The sequence below is a fragment of the Otolemur garnettii genome, unplaced genomic scaffold (genome assembly GCF_000181295.1).
Source record: "Otolemur garnettii isolate 467f Iridium unplaced genomic scaffold, OtoGar3 scaffold00012, whole genome shotgun sequence".
Lineage (NCBI taxonomy): Eukaryota > Metazoa > Chordata > Mammalia > Primates > Galagidae > Otolemur > Otolemur garnettii.
The window spans coordinates 6,147,340-6,165,217 of NW_003852407.1; the positions used below are offsets into that span (position 1 = coordinate 6,147,340).

Below are 17,878 nucleotides of genomic sequence, written 5' to 3' on the forward strand. Positions count from 1 at the left end.
GAAGATTAGGTGGTTGTAAGTTGTTGGTTTCATTTCCTGGTTTTCTATTTGATTCCAAATGTCTATGTCTCTATTTTTGTGCCAGTACCATGCTGTCTTGACCACTGTGGCCTTGTAGTACAGCCTAAAATCTGGTATGGTGATGTCCTCAGCTTTGTTTTTATTACTAAGAACTGCCTTAGCTATACAGGTTTTTATTTTTTTTGGTTCCATACAAAATGCAGAATGATTTTTTCCAAGTTTTGAAAATAGGATGTTGGTATTTTAATAGGGATGGTGTTAAATCGGTAGATTGCTCTGGGAAGGATAGACATTTTAACAATGTTGATTCTTCCCAGCCATGAGCATGTTATGTTCTTTTATTTGTTAAAGTCCTCTGCTATTTTCTTTCTTAGGGTTTCATAATTTTCTTTATAGAGGTCCTTCACCTCTTTTGTTAGGTATATTCCTAAGTATTTCATTTTATTTGGGGCTATGGTGAAGGGAGTTGTGTCCTTTATTAGCCTCTCATCTTGGCTGTTGTTGGCATATACAAAGGCAACTGACTTGTGGACATTGATTTTATATCCTGAGACATTAATGTACTTTTTGATGACTTCCAAGAGTCTTGTGGTTGAGTCTTTGGGGTTCTCTAAGTATAAAATCATATCATCAGCAGAGAGGGAGAGTTTGACCTCCTCTGCTCCCATTTGGATGCCCTTTATTTTCTTGTCTTGCCTAATTGTATGGGCTAGCACTTCCAACGCTATGTTGAATAGTAATGGTGACAGAGGACAACCTTGTCTGGTTCCAGTACTAAGTGGAGAAGCTTTCAGTTTAACTCCATTCAGTAAAATATTAGCTTTGTGTTTGTCATAGATAGTTTGAATCAGTTTAAGAAATGTGCCACCTGTGCCTAAACTCTTCAGTGTTATAACTAAAAAAGGATGCTGAGGGGCAGCGCCTGTGGCTCAAAAAAGAGTAGGGCACTGCCCCCATATGCTGGAGATGGCAGGTTCAAACCCAGCTCCGGCCAGAAACTGCAAATAATAATAATAATTATTATTATAATTAAAAAAGGATGCTGAATTTTATCGATGCTTTTTTTGCATCTATTGAGAAGATCATATGGGCTTTGTTTTGGCTTCTGTTGATATGGTGAATAACGTTTATGGATTTATGTATATTAAACCAGCCTTGCATCCCTGGGATGAAACCTACTTGATCATGATGTATGACTTTTTTGATGATAAGCTGTAATCTATTGGCTAGGATTTTGTTGAGAATTTTTGCATCTATATTTACTAGTGAAATTGATCTAAAGTTCTCCTTTATGGTTGGGTCTTTTCCTTGTTTTGGTATCAGAGTGATGTTTGCTTCATAGAACATGTTGGGGGAAGATTCCTTACCTCTCAATTTTTTGGAATAATTTCTGCAATATAGGAATAAGCTCTTCTTTGAAGGTTTGATAGAATTCGGGTGTGAAGCCATCCGGACCAGGGCATTTTTTTGTTGGGATATTTTTTATTGTTTCTTTGATCTCAGTGCTTGAAATTGGTCTGTTCAGGAGATCTATTTCATCCAGGCTAAGTCTTGGGAGAGGGTGTAATTCCCAATATTGATCCACTTCCTTCACATTGTCAAATTTCTGGTAGTCTTTAGAGATAATTTCTTGTATCTCTGTGGCATCAGTTGTTATTTCCCCTTTATCATTTCTGGTTGAGGTTACTAGAGATTTTACTTTTTTATTTCTAGTTAGTCTGGCTAAAGGTTTATCTATTATATTTATTTTTTTCTAAAAACCAACTCCTTGTTTTATTAATTTTCTGAATGATTCTTTTGTTTTCAATTTCATTAATCTCTGATTTAATTTTGGATATTTCTTTTCTTATGCAGCGTTTAGACTTAGATTGTTCTTCTTTTTCCAATTCCATAAGATGGATTGTGAGTTCGTTGGTGCATTCTCTTTCTGTTTTTTGAATGTAGGCTTCTAAACTGATAAATTTTCCTCTCAGGACTGCTTTTGCTATATCCCATAGGTTTGGTCACTTGTATCTTCATTGTTGTTATACTCAACAGTGATTTCCTTTTTTATTTCTTCCTGCACCCAACTGTCATTCAGCATAAGATTGTTCAACTTCCATGCCTTTGTGTGAGGTGGAACATTTTTGTTGGAGTTGAGTTCCACTTTTGGTGCCTTGTTGTCTGAGAAGATGCAAGGTAAAATTTCAATTCTTTGGATTCTGTTGGGGTTTATTTTGTGTCCTAGGATATGATCAATTTTGGAGAATGTTCCATGGGACAATGAGAAGAATGGAGTGTTCTATATACGTCTATCAAGCACAGTTGTTCTAGGGTCTCATTTAAGACCCTAATATCTTTGTTTAATTTCTGTTTAGAGAATCTGTCCAGCTCTGAGAGAGGGGTGTTAAAGTCCCCTGTTATCATGGTGTTATAGGATGTCATATTGCTCAGACTAAGTAAGGTCTGTTTCAAGAATCTGGGAGCATTTAAAGTGGGTGCATAAATATTTAGAATGGAAATGTCTTGTTATAAAATTTCTCTTGACCAATATGAAGTGACCATCACTGCCTTTTTTGACTTTAGTTGCTTTAAATCTACATGTATCTGAAAATAAGATTGCAACCCCTCTTTTCTTCTGAATTCTGTTTGCCTGAAAAAATAACTTCTAACCCTTAACTCTGAGTTTTAATTTGTCTTTTGATTTGTCTTCTTTTGAGGTTTATTTTGTGTCCTAGGATATGATCAATTTTGGAGAATATTTGTGAAGTGTGTTTCCTGCAGATAGCAAATAGATGCCTTGTGTTTTTTAATTCCATCAGCCAATCTATGCCTCTGTAGTGGGGAATTCAAGCCACTGACATAATTGAGATAACTGATAAGTGTGGTAGCATTCTATTTATCTTATTATGCGGAAGTCCATTGCTTAGTTTTGTCTTTTGCATCATTGTGGAAGCTAGATTCTGTCCTTTAATTTCTGGGTGTTTACTTTACTGAAGATCCATTGTGATGATCAGTGTGTAGAAGAGGTTGAAAGTATTTCCTGTAAAGCTGGTCTTGTTGTGGCAAATTTCCTCAATGTTTGCATGTCAGTAAAAGATTTGATTTCTCTGTCAATTTTAAAGCTTAGCTTAGTGGGATATAGAATTCTGGGCTGGAAATTGTTCTGTTTAATTAGATTAAAGGTAGGTGACCATTGTCTTCTGGCTTGAAAAGTTTCATTAGAGAAGTCCGCAGTCACCCTGATGGATTTGCCTCTGTAAGTGAGTAGGTGCTTACTCCTGGCAGCTTGCAAAATTTTTTCTCTTATCTTCACTTTAGATAGATTCATCACAATGTGTCTTGGAGAAGCTCTATTTGAGTTGAGGTGACCAGGGGACCAATATCCCTCTGAAAGGAGTATGTCAGAATCTTTGGTGATATTTAGGAAATTTTCATTTGTCATATTCTCTAGAATGGCTTCCATTCCTCTGGGGGCATTCTTCTTCCCATTCTGGGATACCTATAACTTGTATGTTTGAATGCTTCATAAAGTCCCATAATTCTGTCAGTGAATTTCTGCTTTCTCTCTCTTTTTTTCTGCCTCTTTAACTATCTGAGTTATCTCAAGAGCTTTATCCTCTACCTCTGAGATTCTTTCTTATGCATGATCTAATCTGTTGTTGATTCTTTCTATTACATCTTTAGGTTCCCTAGTTGACTACTTCAGTTCCTTCAGCTCTGCTATATCCTTTCTATATTCTTCATATCATTCATCTCTTATTTGATTCTGTTTTTGGATTTACTTTTGGTTATTTTCCACTTTCTCAGCAATTTCCTTCATTGTTTTTTAGTTGTTTTCCACTTTCTCAGCAATTTCCTTTATTGTTTTCATCATTTGTATTTTAAATTCCCCTTCTGTCATTTCTAACATTTGTTTATAGGTGTAATCGTCTACTGTAGCTACCTCATGGTCCCTTGAAGGTGTTGCTCTGGACTGGTATTTCATGTTGCCAGGATTTTTCTGCTGATTCTTCTTCATAAGTGTTTCCTTGTATCTGTTTCTTTGCCCTAATTCTCCTTTCACTTCCTCTTGCTCTTTAAATTATTGTGCCTCTGGCCTAAAGCTTTAATGAGTTCTTTTGGTATGGGACCAGAAGGATGAAAAGATTGAAGAGCAAGAAGGGAAAAAAGATTTCAAAAAGAAAGAAAAAAGAGAAAGAAGAGAGGGTGAGTAAAAGGAAATACTGGTAAAAAGAAGAAAGGCACTGAAAGAAGGAGACAGGAGTAATATAGGTGTATAGTAGGGGACTATGACCCCACCTTAAAAATCCCCAACCTCTGGGGGTACTGAGTTGGGTGGTTCCCTTGAGGTCAGCAGCTCTTTGCCAGCCTGATCAGACACAGTACCCCACCTCCACCAGGTAGAGAGGAAAGACAAAAATATTATAATTCAAACTGAAACAAACAAAAACCCTTACAGGATAAAATTGGGGGGGGGGGCAAATAATAGGGGCAGAAACACTAGCAAAAGTGAAGTTCTAATTGTTAAAGAAAGCAAAAATGGAAGATGGTATTTAAACTAGAATAGTGAACAAAAAAGGGAAAAAAAGGAAAAAAAGAAAAATGTAGAGGAAAAATGTTGAAATTAAGAAAAAAAAAAAAACACCACCAAACAAAAAACCCCAAAACCAAAACACCAAGACAGTGTATATATCTTGCTGAATATTGTCTCGGCAACAGGTGATCTTCTGAGGTATGAGATGTTAATCACAATGTTGATACAGCTGTATGAGATGGAGACTGGAGGCCTCTGCTGATTTCTCAGACCCCACAGGCTTGGGAGCACAGAAGTCTCCTAAGCCCGCTTAAAAGACAGTCTAAACTGTGAACCTCGGCTAAGCAGAAGCTTTCCAAGGAAAGCCCTTATTGCTGGGATCTCTCCTGGTGTGGCTGCCTGCTTATTTAGTACAATAAACTCATCTCACTCTAGGCCCCCAAGAGCGAAAGCTGTAATCTGCCAAACACTTAGATCTTTACTCTTCCCCAGCATCTCAGTCCCCCACCTTTGGGCAGCTCATCACTAGATTACTTGCCTAAGGTCTCCCAGCGATCCCCACAGTGTAACCCGCAGGGGCAGCTCCCCCACAGAGGCTGTCTGGGCAACCCACAGCTGAATGATATTAGCTCCTTCTGGCGCAGCAGCTCAGTCTGGGGGCCCCAGACAATGCCCAAAGTTGTCTGCATACCCGCCCAAGATCTTTCAAGGCAGTTCAATCAAGCGTCCAAGTCCAAAAAACCCAAAACAGCCCACAGGTAAGGCTTTTCCTGCTTGCAGTCTTGCTGTTGCTATGGTTACCTGAGTACCTTTCCATGTCATCTTATTTCTTGCCCAGTAGTTCCTTGCTTCAGGAGCTCTGAGGGACATGGCATCTTAGTGTGGGTGGAAGAGTAACAGTGGCTAGCTGACCCCTTGTGCATTCCATGGGAAGGGATCTTGCTGGCCTGGCTGTTTTTTAAAGAGTCTCTGTGTTTCTTTATTTCTTTCTTTGTTTTATTTTTGAGACAGAGTCTCATTTTGTTGCCCTTAGTAGAGCGCTGTGACGTCACAGCAACCTCAAACTCTTGGGCTTATGTGATTCTCTTGCCTCAACCTCCCAAGTAGCGGGGACTACAGGTGCCTACCACAACACCTAGCTATTCTTTTGTTGTTATTGTTGTAGTTGTCATTGTTATTTAGCAGACCTAGGTCAAGTTTGAACCCACCAGCCCCAGTGTATGTGGCTGGCACCCTAACTACTGAGTTATGGGTGCAGAACCGAGCCTGTGTGTTTCATAGCAGACCCCTGGGCTGGGAATTGATTTGAATATTCTTGTGAACCAGATAATTTGCAAAATCCCAGGTGGAAATATTATTATTATTATTACCTCTAGATGACCAAGAAAAGGCTTTTAGAAGTAGAAGCCTTTAAAGTCAGACTACCCTAGGTTTAAATCTTAGCTTGTCCACTTGTTAGCCTTGGATACTGGGCAAGCAAATTTCCAGGTAACGACACTTTCTGGATGACATCACTTAGATAAAAGGCCTGGTTCCTAGTAGGTGCTCAACAATGTCTCCTTTCCAAATAAACAAAACCAACATTCTCTCCAAGAAATAACCTACTGAACTTTTTGAAATGAAACCTACCTGCATCTATAAATAAATAGGCTCAGCATAGTGACTCACACCTGTAATCGTGGCACTTGGGGAGGCTGAGGTGAGAGGATCGTTTGAGGCCAGGAGTTTGATAGCAGCCTGGGCAATATAGGGACACTGCATTGCTACAAAAAACTTTTAAAAATTAGCTGAGTCTCTGCACTGAGTCTCTGGTAGCAGACACCTATAGTCCCAGTTACTCAAGAGGCTGAGGCAGGAGAATGGCTTGAGCCCAGGAGTTTGACATTGCTGTGAGCCGTGATGATGCCACTGTACTCCAACCTGGGCAACAGAGCAAGGCCCTGTCTCTGAAGTAAATAACTGTTCAATTGAAACAAAACTGTAGCGCTGCTCTTTTCTGGAAGGACTAAGACCTGCACAGGCATTTCACTTTGGCTTTAGGCTTTCCCCTGGGAGTTGTGCCTGTTCCTCTTCTAAGCCGAGCTCCTCTGAGCTGTGGAGACTAGAGGGTATGAGGAGGGAGTCAGCAAGGCATCCACTGAGCACCACATGGATGCAGCTGTCTGCAGGCAGAGCCTTGAGGGGCCTCCTCAGCCCAGTGCCTGGCTACACGAAGCGAACTCACATGTGGGATGCAAGCTCGACTTCTGAGAAGGGAGTTGGGGGCATCAGAGGAGAAGGCTCAGCTCTATGATAACTTTGGTCAAGGACTTTGGAGACATCTGAGATGGTTCTCCTCACTTGAAAAATGGGAACAGAGGCTGGGGGAAGTGCACAGATTCAGCTTATCAGTGGGGCTGCGGATGGATCAGTTCCCAGCTCCACAACCATCTGCTGGCTCGTCTTCTGCCTGTAGGCTGTTTATTATTGAGAGTTTTATTAAACTTTTTTCCTGATTTTTTCATTTGTTTCTTTTCCCTGGAGTTTCTTGTTGTCATTTGTTTTGTTTCCTGGCTTTCAAGTTAAAGCTTTCTTCATGAAATGTTCTCATGTCTGTGTTCTCTAATAGCTATACATATTTAAGGGCCAACCAGTCACTAGAAGGTTCCTTGGAAGCTCTGTGCCTTGTGGTAGACGGTGGTTCTCAACCTGGGTGATTTTGCCCCCAGAGGACATTTGGCAATGTCTGGAGACATTTTTGATCAGCACTACAGGAGAGTGGGGGCAAGGTGCTACTGGCGTTTTGTGGTAAAGACCAGGGACATTGCTCAACATTCTACAATGCACAGGACTGTCAGACAGCAAAGAACCAGCCAGCCCTGGATTCCCAGAGTGCCAGCTTTAGAAAACCTGTCCTGGGGTGAGCAGGTGAGCACCAGCCCCTTCTTCCACATCTGTTTCTCTTGAGCTGGGGTCAGTTTCCCTCCTGAGAAACCCATCCATGGTCCCACCTGTAGGATAGGGGCAGGTGGGTGGCCCTGCATTCTGAAGTTGGGCACACTCAGTAAGCTGACTTTCAGCCACAGGTGGCTGCTTCTGGTTTAGTCTTTGTATGTGAGAAAAACGGTGCAGGTCTTCCCTGGCTTAGCCTCCCCAGAGAGTAAACCTCCTGCCATCTGGGGTGGGCAGGCAGGGTGGCCAGACCGCTTGGGCTTAGGAAGGGGATCTAGTATGAGGGCGTGCAGGGGCTGGGGGAAGGGTCGTCTGACTGCTTCTATAGACTCCAAACCCTCCTTCTGCTCTCAGCTCTGTTTGCACTCCACCTGCAGTGCCAGAGGACTTCTATTTTGAGCCTTCCTGAGTAGATCTGCTTTTTGTAGGTAGTCAGGCTTCTAATCCACAGCCTCTGTCCATCACCCCTTTGCTTTTCAGTTTCAGGCATGTTCTTGCCCCTCTGATGTCCTCCTCACTATGCCATGTTGGTGTTTATTCCTTTGCTGTCATTTGGTGAGTTTGAGGGAGGGAATTTAGGCAGATGTGCTGGAGCTTATCGCCTCAAACCAGGGGTTTTCCTTACACGTTGGAAAACTGTAGATTTCATTGAAATCTCTAAAGTGTGTCTGGCTTCTGAGGAGGACAAAGTTCTGGGGAGCTGGGGTTCTTCCAGCTTAAGTCTCCAGGGGCGGAAATTGGAAGATGGCACCATGTAGGAGGGGGAAGAGCTCATTGACCTTAATCTTGCTAAGCCTCAGCTTCCCTGTGTTTGAAATGTGTAGTCTCAGCTCTGTGGGTGAAGAAGAAGTGGGGGAACAGGTGTGGAGAGTGGACAATAGCCGAAAGGGCTGTGGGTTATTACATCATCCTCGTGGTTGGAGTCATTACCAGCATCTCCATTAAGTGCACAGTCAAGGTGAGGTGTCCCTTGGGCAGGATGACAGAATGTGGCTCTCTGGTAGACAGGCATAACCCAGCAATTGAGCCTGAGTACCAACTGCCTCGTTTTCTTGCCAGAGGCCTCCAGTTTGGTTGGCAGAGTGATGACCAGCTGGCCAATTGGACGGGGCTCTTTAATGTCACGGACGACCCGGCAGTGCAGAGCGGCAGTGACTCCAGCTCCAGGTACAGACCCCAGTGAATGGCCAGGGAGGGGGGAAGGCAGACTTGAAGTGATCCTGTAGCACCTTCCCACCCAGAGTGGACACTGTGCAATAGAGAAGAAGCAGGCTTATTCCAGTGGCTCAAACCTCACTGCTTTTGGTGTTCCCACCTCTCTCCTTTAACTTGCAGGGTGAGTGGAGTCAAAGGATGAGGGGGATCCAACTACCACAAAGCAAGGACTCACTAGCCCTTCTAGGGATGATAGGGGAAGTCTTGGTCTCAAACCTCCACTTGAGGGGAGGGACAAAAGTTTCTGTATTGCTGCAGGAATTTGGGATACTACATATTAGCTGGCAAGCATGTGTAGGTGTGTGTGTGGGTGAGTGGCAGCAGGGGGTGGGTGTCAGGCAGGAGTCCACTGTCTAGGCAGTCCCTGCTCTGGCCCAAAGGAGAGGCCACCCTTGGCTGGGACAGAACCATTTCCATCAAGGTGACACTGATACCTGACATACCTGGTACCGTCACCTGGTTATTTCCTCTTGATCTGTTGTAGCGTTTGGAGACAAAATCAGTAACTAAGGGCACTCCGCGTATTCAGGAGTAGGTAGGTGTTCAGGAATAGTTGTTGAATGAATGACTATGGGGCATCACAGGTGTGGTACACTTGTTGCAGGGAGGGCTTCATGGGAACTTTTGCAGACAAGGTGGGATGCTCCATCTGCTAGGAACTGTGTGTGGCTGGCACCTTCCAGCTAAGGGTTCCCAGGGGCTGATTAAGCTTTTGGTCCCTTAATTTTTGGATTTCTAAATAGAGACTCACTCATAGATCCATTTCCCTGGAAGAGAGGACTATGTTTCTGTTGCTGGTAATTTTGACACCCAAATATTACATTGACCCTGCAGAGAGAACTGATGATTTTTTTAGGACTCTCCAATATGTGGGTTTGTTCAATACTTTTTTAAGTAAGTGTCCACAGACAGGCCTGAGGGTGTGGATATGGCCACATGCCACAGCTAGGCCTGAGGGTGGCCTTCTTTCCATGTAAGTGTGGAGGGATCCCTGGGCAGCTGCTGGGCCCTGGGACGTCATGGGGTGGGGATTGTGTGAGTGGTCCATGGTTACCCTTCAAAGGTTGAGCCTCCAAATGGCCTGTCTGCTGTGTGACCCTCCCATCAGAGGGGTGGTCTAGATAAATCAGCAAGTGTCTGCCCCTCCCACCCTCACACCCCCTCAAAGGTTCCTGAAGAGTCTGTTGAAAGGTTTTGGCTAGAAAATGCTAGTCAAGTGAGCGGGAGGACAGGCTCCTGGGAGCTGTTTCTGGGCAGACATCCCCCAGCAGAGACTGGAATCATCTCCTGGGCTCCCGTCCTAACTTCCCAGCATCTTTTGTCTTCTCTTCCTCTTTCCGCAATTTTATCTCTAGCTTCTCTTCCCCTCTCACTCTCTTTTCATTCTTCCCTACCCCCTTTCTTCCTGTCACCCTTTCTGGGTCCACTTTCCCTTCTCCTTCTCCACTTCTTTCCTCTCTCCTCCTCTTTCCTGCTCCCTTTCTCATCTCTGTTACCTGTGACTTTCTCTTCCTCTCCCTTCCTCTCCCTCTTCTTTCTCTTCTCCCACAGTGACCCAGGCCAGCCTCCCCTTTCCTGTCAACCGGGATCCTGCAGGTCAGAGACACTGCCAGCCTCTGTCAATTGGGTTTGTAATCAGGTGCCCTTTATGCCACATCATAACCAGCTTAGTTGATTTCCTTCAGGACAGTTGACCAAGAATTGCCTTAGTCACAGAATAAATGTCATGACTGCACATTCCAAATTTTTCTGGGACAATTTCAATTTCAAATTTCAGTTTCTAGTTGATGTCCAAAGCACCCACTTATGAAAGACTGCAATATGTATAGTTCCCACATGCGAGAACTAGTGGTTAATGTAATTAGAAACGAATGCAATGTTGGAGATTTTTTACCTGAGTAAAATGAGCAGCTTCTGTCCTCTTTAAAATGCAGATTTGCAGGGCTTGGGGGAGGACCTAACAAGTTTGCAAAGTACATCGTCCTAATTAACAACTCTCCAAGTCTGGAATATGGGATGAGATTCATGGTATTATTCACCTATTGAATAATTCAGTACACGCCAGATTTTGCTATCTATAGTTGTGTGGTATGTTGAAGTGGGGTGCAACCTGTTATCATTTATTATCAACAGGGTTGGAAGGGAAGTCAGGAAGTACCAAATATAACAGAGGACAGAAAGGGGGTAAAAAGCAAATGACTCATGCATTGTATACTTAAGCAGAAGCCACAAGGAAACGGAGCCAGACCAAATACTAGTCTGGAAAACTCCAAACAAGACCACAGAGAAAATCTAGGCCAGATAGTGCTCATAAAATCTGTGGGCATATCTTTTTGGACACAGGCTGGGGAAGTCCAGGCTAACTTGGGAAGTCATGAGTTATAAAATGTACACTGACATGGAACTTTAATTCCAAGTCTAGGTCTACAAAAGTGTTGTCCAGTAAGCATCCCTAGGGGAACTGCTTTAATTAGAGGACAAGGAATAGTGTGTAATCAGCAAATGTTTTTATATAAGGTGCCAAAAAATGCACTCACATTTTAAGAAAATAAAAAACTATTAAAATTGTAATACTCAAGAGTTCAAGACCAGCCTGAGCAAGACCCCATCTCTAAAAATAGCTGGGTGTTGTGCAGGTGCCTGTAGTTCCAGCTACTTGGGAGGCTGAGGCAAGAGGATCACTTGAGCCCAGGAGGTTGTTGTGAGCTGTGACGTCACGGCACTCAACCCCAAGGTGATTGAATGAGACTCTGTCTCAAAAAAAAAAATTGTGAAACTCAATATATACTGATAACAAAAGACGGCTGCAAGTCTCATTGAGCACCTCTTATAATTGCAGAAGGGTGGTCTTTGAAGACATTTCTCATCATGTTGCTCAAATTCCATCTCCTCAGCGAGGCAGTGGTATGTTTTTCACTGTTGAATGCTCAGCACCCAGGTGGCACCTGCCACGTAGTAGGTGCTCAGTAAATGTGAATTGAATAAAGGAGTGAATTAAGCAGGGAAGATGGGCATGAAAGCGAACTTTAATTTCAGTGTTCCTGAATCTCCTGTCATTGTCTTTGAAAAGTTATCCCCAGGAAGGGGATACACTTTAGAATTATAAACTCTTTCACAGATTGCAATTACCAGAGAATTATCTCTCGAGAAAAACAGATTATGGAGCAGCTGGAGAGTTCTGGGCCACTGGGTGGGGAAGGAAAGTTTGAGTGTTGGCAGGGTGAGGCCGGGTTGGGGGGTATATAAAAAGTAAAGGTGGCAGGGAGGGCAGATTACATACGACTGTCACCGCTGGCTAGAAACTCCCCCGGAACACCCCTCAAGAGCAAGGCCCTTCTAGGAGGGGACATGGGAAGGAGAAGGGCAGAGTAATTGCCCTCCCTGGCTAGCTTAGAATCTTGACTCCTCTGGTCTGGCCCAGTTGCCAGGGTGACTGCTCTGAGGGCAGGGGAGGCAGCAGTGCCCCTGTGGTCTCAGTCCTGTAGGGTGGACAGCATTGCATGCTCTGCCTCAGGACATTCAGGTGAAAATACCTCCTAGACACAGGGGTTGAGGATAGCTGAGGCAGGAGTTCCCCAGGCACTGTCCCTGCAGTCAGAACTGACTTTTGGCTTGGCCTGGAGCCACAGTGCAAAGGTCTTTGCTCAACTTCGGCCAACAGGGCCCTGCTCCACATCCAAGTCCTTATCCTCCCACCAGTGTCCACCTCCTTGAAGCCTTCTCTGATAGCCTTGGACCACCTAACTCTCCTTTAACTCCTCCTCCTGTGAGATACATCTGTCCTTGGGGCAATTTCTATCATCACACCCTTAGAGAACTCTCCAGCAAGTGCAGATAAGCCCTTCTTTTTCACAGGCATTCCCCACGTCCCTGAGAACCTCTTGCCTTGGAGAATAGGCTAGACCTCCTGTGTCTGCATCTTCTGAGCACTCTGGCCCCTCATGCTCCGGACATATCCCCAGGCCCCTTGGCTGGCTGGCCCCCCAGTCTTACCCTTCAGATGGGCTGACAAGAGGAGGTGAGGAAAGGCAACTTGAGGAATGTGTCTCTGAGGCTAGAGCAGGGTTGGCCCAGGCTGCCTGTGGCTGAGATAGCCTTCTCCCTGTGCCACTGGGCTTCAGGGCAGGAGTGCAGAAGGCTGCCCAGGTGGGAGGGTAGCACCGGCTACAGGAGAAAAGAGAACACGGAAGAAGGACAGAAGGAGCTGAGTGAGTGTGGAAGGCCTAGGCTGGCAGACTCCTTCCTGAGGACCGCTGTGTGTATGCATCTAGTACTGTGTGATGTGGGGCTTGGAAGTGTCACATTTTAGAGCTGGAAGGAACTCGTCTGATTCACGGTAGCATTTTATTAAGCTGTAGTGAATTGCTCCTTAATTGTTTCAAGGCAGTGTATAATTAGGTAATAAACTGCAAGATGCAGATGGCGAGTGCCCCAAGAGCTTAGTGTACAAGTCAGAGGCACTTCTGGGAAGGGGAGACTCAGCCTGGATGTGAACAGAGATGCCCCTCGCTGGGCACCATGGGGGCCAGCTCTGTGCCAACACTGTGTTGAGTGCCTTACCTGTGTTACCCCAGTAACCCTCAGCCTTGACCCTTTGAGGTGGGTACCTTCATTACCCCAATTTTACAGATGAGAAAACTGAGGCACTGAAGCTAGGTCACTTCCAGGTGGTGGGCAGTGGACCTGAAGCACCCTGTGTAGTGTGACTCTGGGGTCCTAGCGCTCATGAAGGGGTTCAAGGGATTCTTCCTTGGGGCAGCTCATCCAAGGTTGGGCGAGGTCTCCTCATTTTTCTTCTCCAAGTCCTCTCAATCTTCTATTCCTGCCCTCTGCTCCTGGCATCACCCTATGATCAAAAGAACCTTGGATTTAAGTAGATTTCTTCTGTGCATATTGTTGGAGCTTCATGGTTGGTCTCAGACAAGGTGACCCCCTTTCAGAAGTTATACCAGTCACTTGGCAAAGGCAGGAGGCTCAGGGAAGATATAGAGGCTGGGAAAAATTGGAGACTGGAAAGAAGAAGGAGTTGGCTGTGGGCTGGGAGGATCATACATCTGCCTGATAAGCAGGTGAGGGGATGCTTGCAAGGCCGGGGCACCTAGTGACCCTTCCATCCCTGCATCCTCTGGAACCCCTGGCTGCCAAGACAGCACTGGGATAGGTGAAGGCAGCTCACGGAACTACAAAGAGGCCATCAGCCATCACGCAGGCCCCCTGGTTAGGACCTGCTAAACTTTCCTTTCTAGCACTCAGTGGGGCCCTCAAGTTTATCTTTTGGAGGCTCACAGAATACTGGAATCTGCCTTTTCTTGCTCCAGCTGCCCCTTCACATGTCAGGGGACATACCATTCTCCCTACCCCCCCCCCGAATCAGTTCTTCATATACTCACTCCACTTCCGTCACCTTGAGATTTCCACGGCACCGTCCTCAGCATCTTCCACATCCAGCCTTGTTTCCACCCAGGCCAGTGGGGCATCTGTCCCACTGAATCCACTCTTATCAAGGTCACTGAGGCCCTCCCAGTTGCTAGATCAGTGGTTCTTCCTTTTTTCATCCTCTTTTTCCTTGATACTCATTGGATTGGGTGGCATTGACCCATGAAGGGGTGGAGGGATTCTTCCTTGGGGCAGCTCATTCAAGGTTGTGGGAGAAGTGTGTCCTCTGCCACAGACAAATGAGGGAGCTGCCTTCCTGCCTGTCCTAAGCCTTCTTCCCTCCTCCGTTTGCTCTCTCTCCCAGTGTCTTATCTAGTCCCTAGTCCTGGAACGAATATCTCTAGCCCTGACTGTACCCTGGGCATTGGATGTGTGTATGTGACTGCTGACCTGTTTTGTCCACTTGGATGTCTGAGAGTCACAGCAAACTGGACAAGGCCAGGAGTCTTTTGATCCATATCCCAAACCACTCATTTCCCACCCCCTTAAGTGGCTCACCCTGCTAGCTGTTCAAGCTGAAGTCGTAGGAGTTACTGTTGATTTCTTTCTCTTTTCCTTTCCAAATCTTAGCCCTTCAGCATGTCCTCTGCTTCCACCTCTAAACCACTTCCTGGGTCTGTCTCTTCCCTCCCCCCTCCCTTTGCTGTCTACTGCCTGCCCGTGCTGCTCTGGTTTCCCGTCTCCCTTTACACTTTGTCCTCCCACAGCAGCCAGAGGGGCCTTTAAATCAGATCACGTTCCCCTGCGGCACCCCCATGGCACAGGTGGCTTGTGGGCCCAGGCTGCCTCGTCTGCTCACTTCTCTGGGTCCCGTCACCCCTCTGCCCAGCCACATGGGTAGCTGCTGTCTTCAGAACACTTGTATTTACTCACTGCTTCCTCTCCAGAAAGTTCTTCCTGCACAGCTGCATAGGGCTCTGTACTCTATTCCTGTCTCCTGTCCAGAGTGGCCTTCCCTGACACCCCCACTTCCATGAGCCCTCAATCCCCGACCTGCATTTTTTTTGTCGAGCTCATGGCTACTTGGCATTTTGAATTTTTATTGCCTCCCCTCATGGAAGCTCTACAAGGGTGGGGCTTTGTCTGGCTTCCCATCCGTGTATTCTGTCTGACCTAAAGCAGTACCTGCACATAGCGGAGGGTCAGCAAATCTTCCATAAGTGAAGGAGAAGAAAAGCCCTCTCCACTTGTCGAGGATGCAGTCAGGCCATGCAGCAGCTGTGTACACTTCAGTGTGGTAAGGGCTGGAGGGGCGCCCAGGAGGGCACAGAGGAGGGAGGGCAGGAAGGCGGCCAAGAGAGCTGACCCCGGCTGGCTCTGATGGACGAGTAGGTGGGAACTAGGAAGGCGCAGTGAAGGAGTGTGCTTCAGACAGGGAGACTGACCGGGGTGGGAGGGGAAGACGGAATCGTGTCCCTGGCTCTGGGGCTCAGGCACCCGGGGGGGCGGGGGGGGGCGTGGTTCAGGCCCACCAGGAGCAGTAGGGCCCCTGACTGATGCTAGTGGAGACAGTTTGAGTGGTTGAGCTGAATTTTACAAAAGAGGGCTTTTCAGGGCTCCCTGGCTTGGCCTGGAAAATAAGGTCACCACATGCACACTCTTGTAGGGAGCGTGCTAGGCACTGGGTGTGGGGCCCTAAGAGCTGCGGGGTGGCAGAGGAAATCTAGGCTTCAGGTTTTGCCTCTGACCTCCCTGTCCCCATCCTGTGTCAGGAATGACCCTCGAGCTTGGTATGAGGTGCACACTTGCAGCATATTAACCACAGGATTATCTGGGGTGGTGCAGAGAATATCAGGCTTTTTAGCTTTCCGCTCTGGTAGCGCAAAACAGCTCTGGTGATTTCTGGAGACAGCTGAGGGAACTGCAGTTCAGAAAGGGCAGGTGAAATCCCTGGCTATTGAGCCTGCTGTGGTCCAGCTGAGGGTTGGGGCCAGGGTTCTCCACTGCTGTGGCAGTGTCTCCTGGCAGCTGTGACCTGCATTTGTTAATAGCCGAGCCCCTCTTGCCTCTCTCTTACCTATTCGGGAAGACACTCCTGTCCTTTGAATTGTCAGGCTGCAATTTTCAGGCTCTGATTTCTGTGCGTTTGCTCTGATGGGTAGCGTGCTATCTCGAGACAGCAGCTGTTCTGGCTCTAGAAATAGCTCTGAGCTCACTGAAGGGCTGTCTCCCCTGGAGGGGGAGGGTGCTGCTTACGGAGAAAACCCCCAGAGAACTATGGTTGTCAGAGTCAGGGCAAGGGAGTGCACTGAAGTGACCAAGAGCATAGGTTCCATGCTCTCATAGACTGAGGGTTTTTTCCAGTGCCACCATTTACTAGCTGAATGACCTTGGGCAAGTCGCCACTTGTAGTTCAAGTCTCGGGTATAAAATGGGGGAAATAATGCCTGCCTCGTAAAGCTGCTGGGATCATTAAACTAGAGAAAGTAAAAGAAACGGCCTCATATCAGGCTGCCACATACAGTTGTACATGTGAGCACCGCACAACAACACGCAGCCAAGGAGTCGAGTGGGGCTGAAATCCAACTTGTTCTCCCTTGACTAGCCATGTGCCTGGCACATGGTTTAATTTATTTGGAGAAAAATTTCTTCCTAAATGGCACAAAGATGCCATATGGGCAAGTAGTGTTCCTTCCCCATGTGGAAAAAGAGTTCCTTCCTTCTGTGGATCACCAAGACTCCATACCAGGCTTGATAGGAGGCCAGGGCTTAAATTGATAAGCTGGGGCAACTTCCCTGCTCCCCCAGGGGTTGGTGGAGGCCTAATGGGTGTGCCCTTGCATGACACAGAGATCTCCCTGGGCTCCTATCTCTGAAATGCCATCAGCAACTGAGAGCAGGTGGGAGGTGGTAGAAGCTGAGGATATGTGTCTCCTCTCATCCCAACCAATAGGTGTTGAGGCTCAGAGAACTGTGGCCCCCAAGGAAGGCACAATGGCTCTGGAGAAGCTCTAGAAAGGGGACTTGGCAACAGGGGAACATCTGAGGGACAGGCTCATGGGGAGAGACTAGCAGAGCCAGACTGTTGTGGACCAGACCCTGGGTGTGCTAAAACAAAACCTTCTCAGTCTGCAGAGCTGGAGCCTGAGACTGGGTTGGAAGTAGGGGAACTTAGGTCCGGGAACACGACAGTCACCTTTTTTAGGCCTTCTGCATTTGTCTTCTTCCTTGTGGAGGCTATCATTGCTAACTAGGAAGCTTGGCTCCCACAGCCCCGAAGCACAGAGAAGGGGCAGGAAGGACTTAGCTTGGCGCCAGCATCAGATCTGGCTGCCGGAAGTCAAGTGGCACCTGAGAGGAGCAGGGCTCCTGATGTGACCGGCGGGGGCTATTTATACCTGTGAGGTGCTCCAGCATGATGCCAGGATCTCCTCCCCTTTGAGATGGGTAGAGATTGTCTTTCCAGAATTGAAAGAAGAGACAGTGGTGAACTCACCTTGAGAGGCTAAAGGAGTTTAAGAAGGCTGTAGAAAGTGCTTCTCAAACTCCTAGCAGGGTAAGGAGAAGCTTGAAGTAGTCAGAGGGAAGTCTATGACTTACTCATTTCAAATAAAAGAATCATAACCCCATTATAGAAAACATAGAAATATAGAAAAGTGTTTTAAAAATCACTCATAATCCCATTACTCTGAGACATCCCTATTAATATTTTGTTGCAATTCTTTCCTTTTCTCATGCATTCACCTATGTATATATAATTCTCTTTGGAGATCATGGTTTTACAACTTGTATTTTTTATTCTATATTAGCATGTGTGCA

General features: G+C 46.2%; 1 protein-coding gene across 3 annotated transcripts in view; it reads left to right on the forward strand.

Annotated features, from left to right (window-relative positions):
• ST8SIA5 (ST8 alpha-N-acetyl-neuraminide alpha-2,8-sialyltransferase 5) overlaps positions 1-17,878 on the forward strand; it is a 75,236-nt gene that overhangs the window by 30,205 nt on the left and 27,153 nt on the right. The window contains exon 2 of one of the 3 annotated variants that reach the window (XM_003784723.1): positions 8,528-8,635. The exons of the other annotated variants lie outside the window; for them this stretch is intronic. Coding sequence (XP_003784771.1) covers positions 8,528-8,635 — 108 coding nt within the window. The remainder of the gene's footprint in view (positions 1-8,527; positions 8,636-17,878) is intronic. 3 annotated transcript variants of the gene reach the window in all.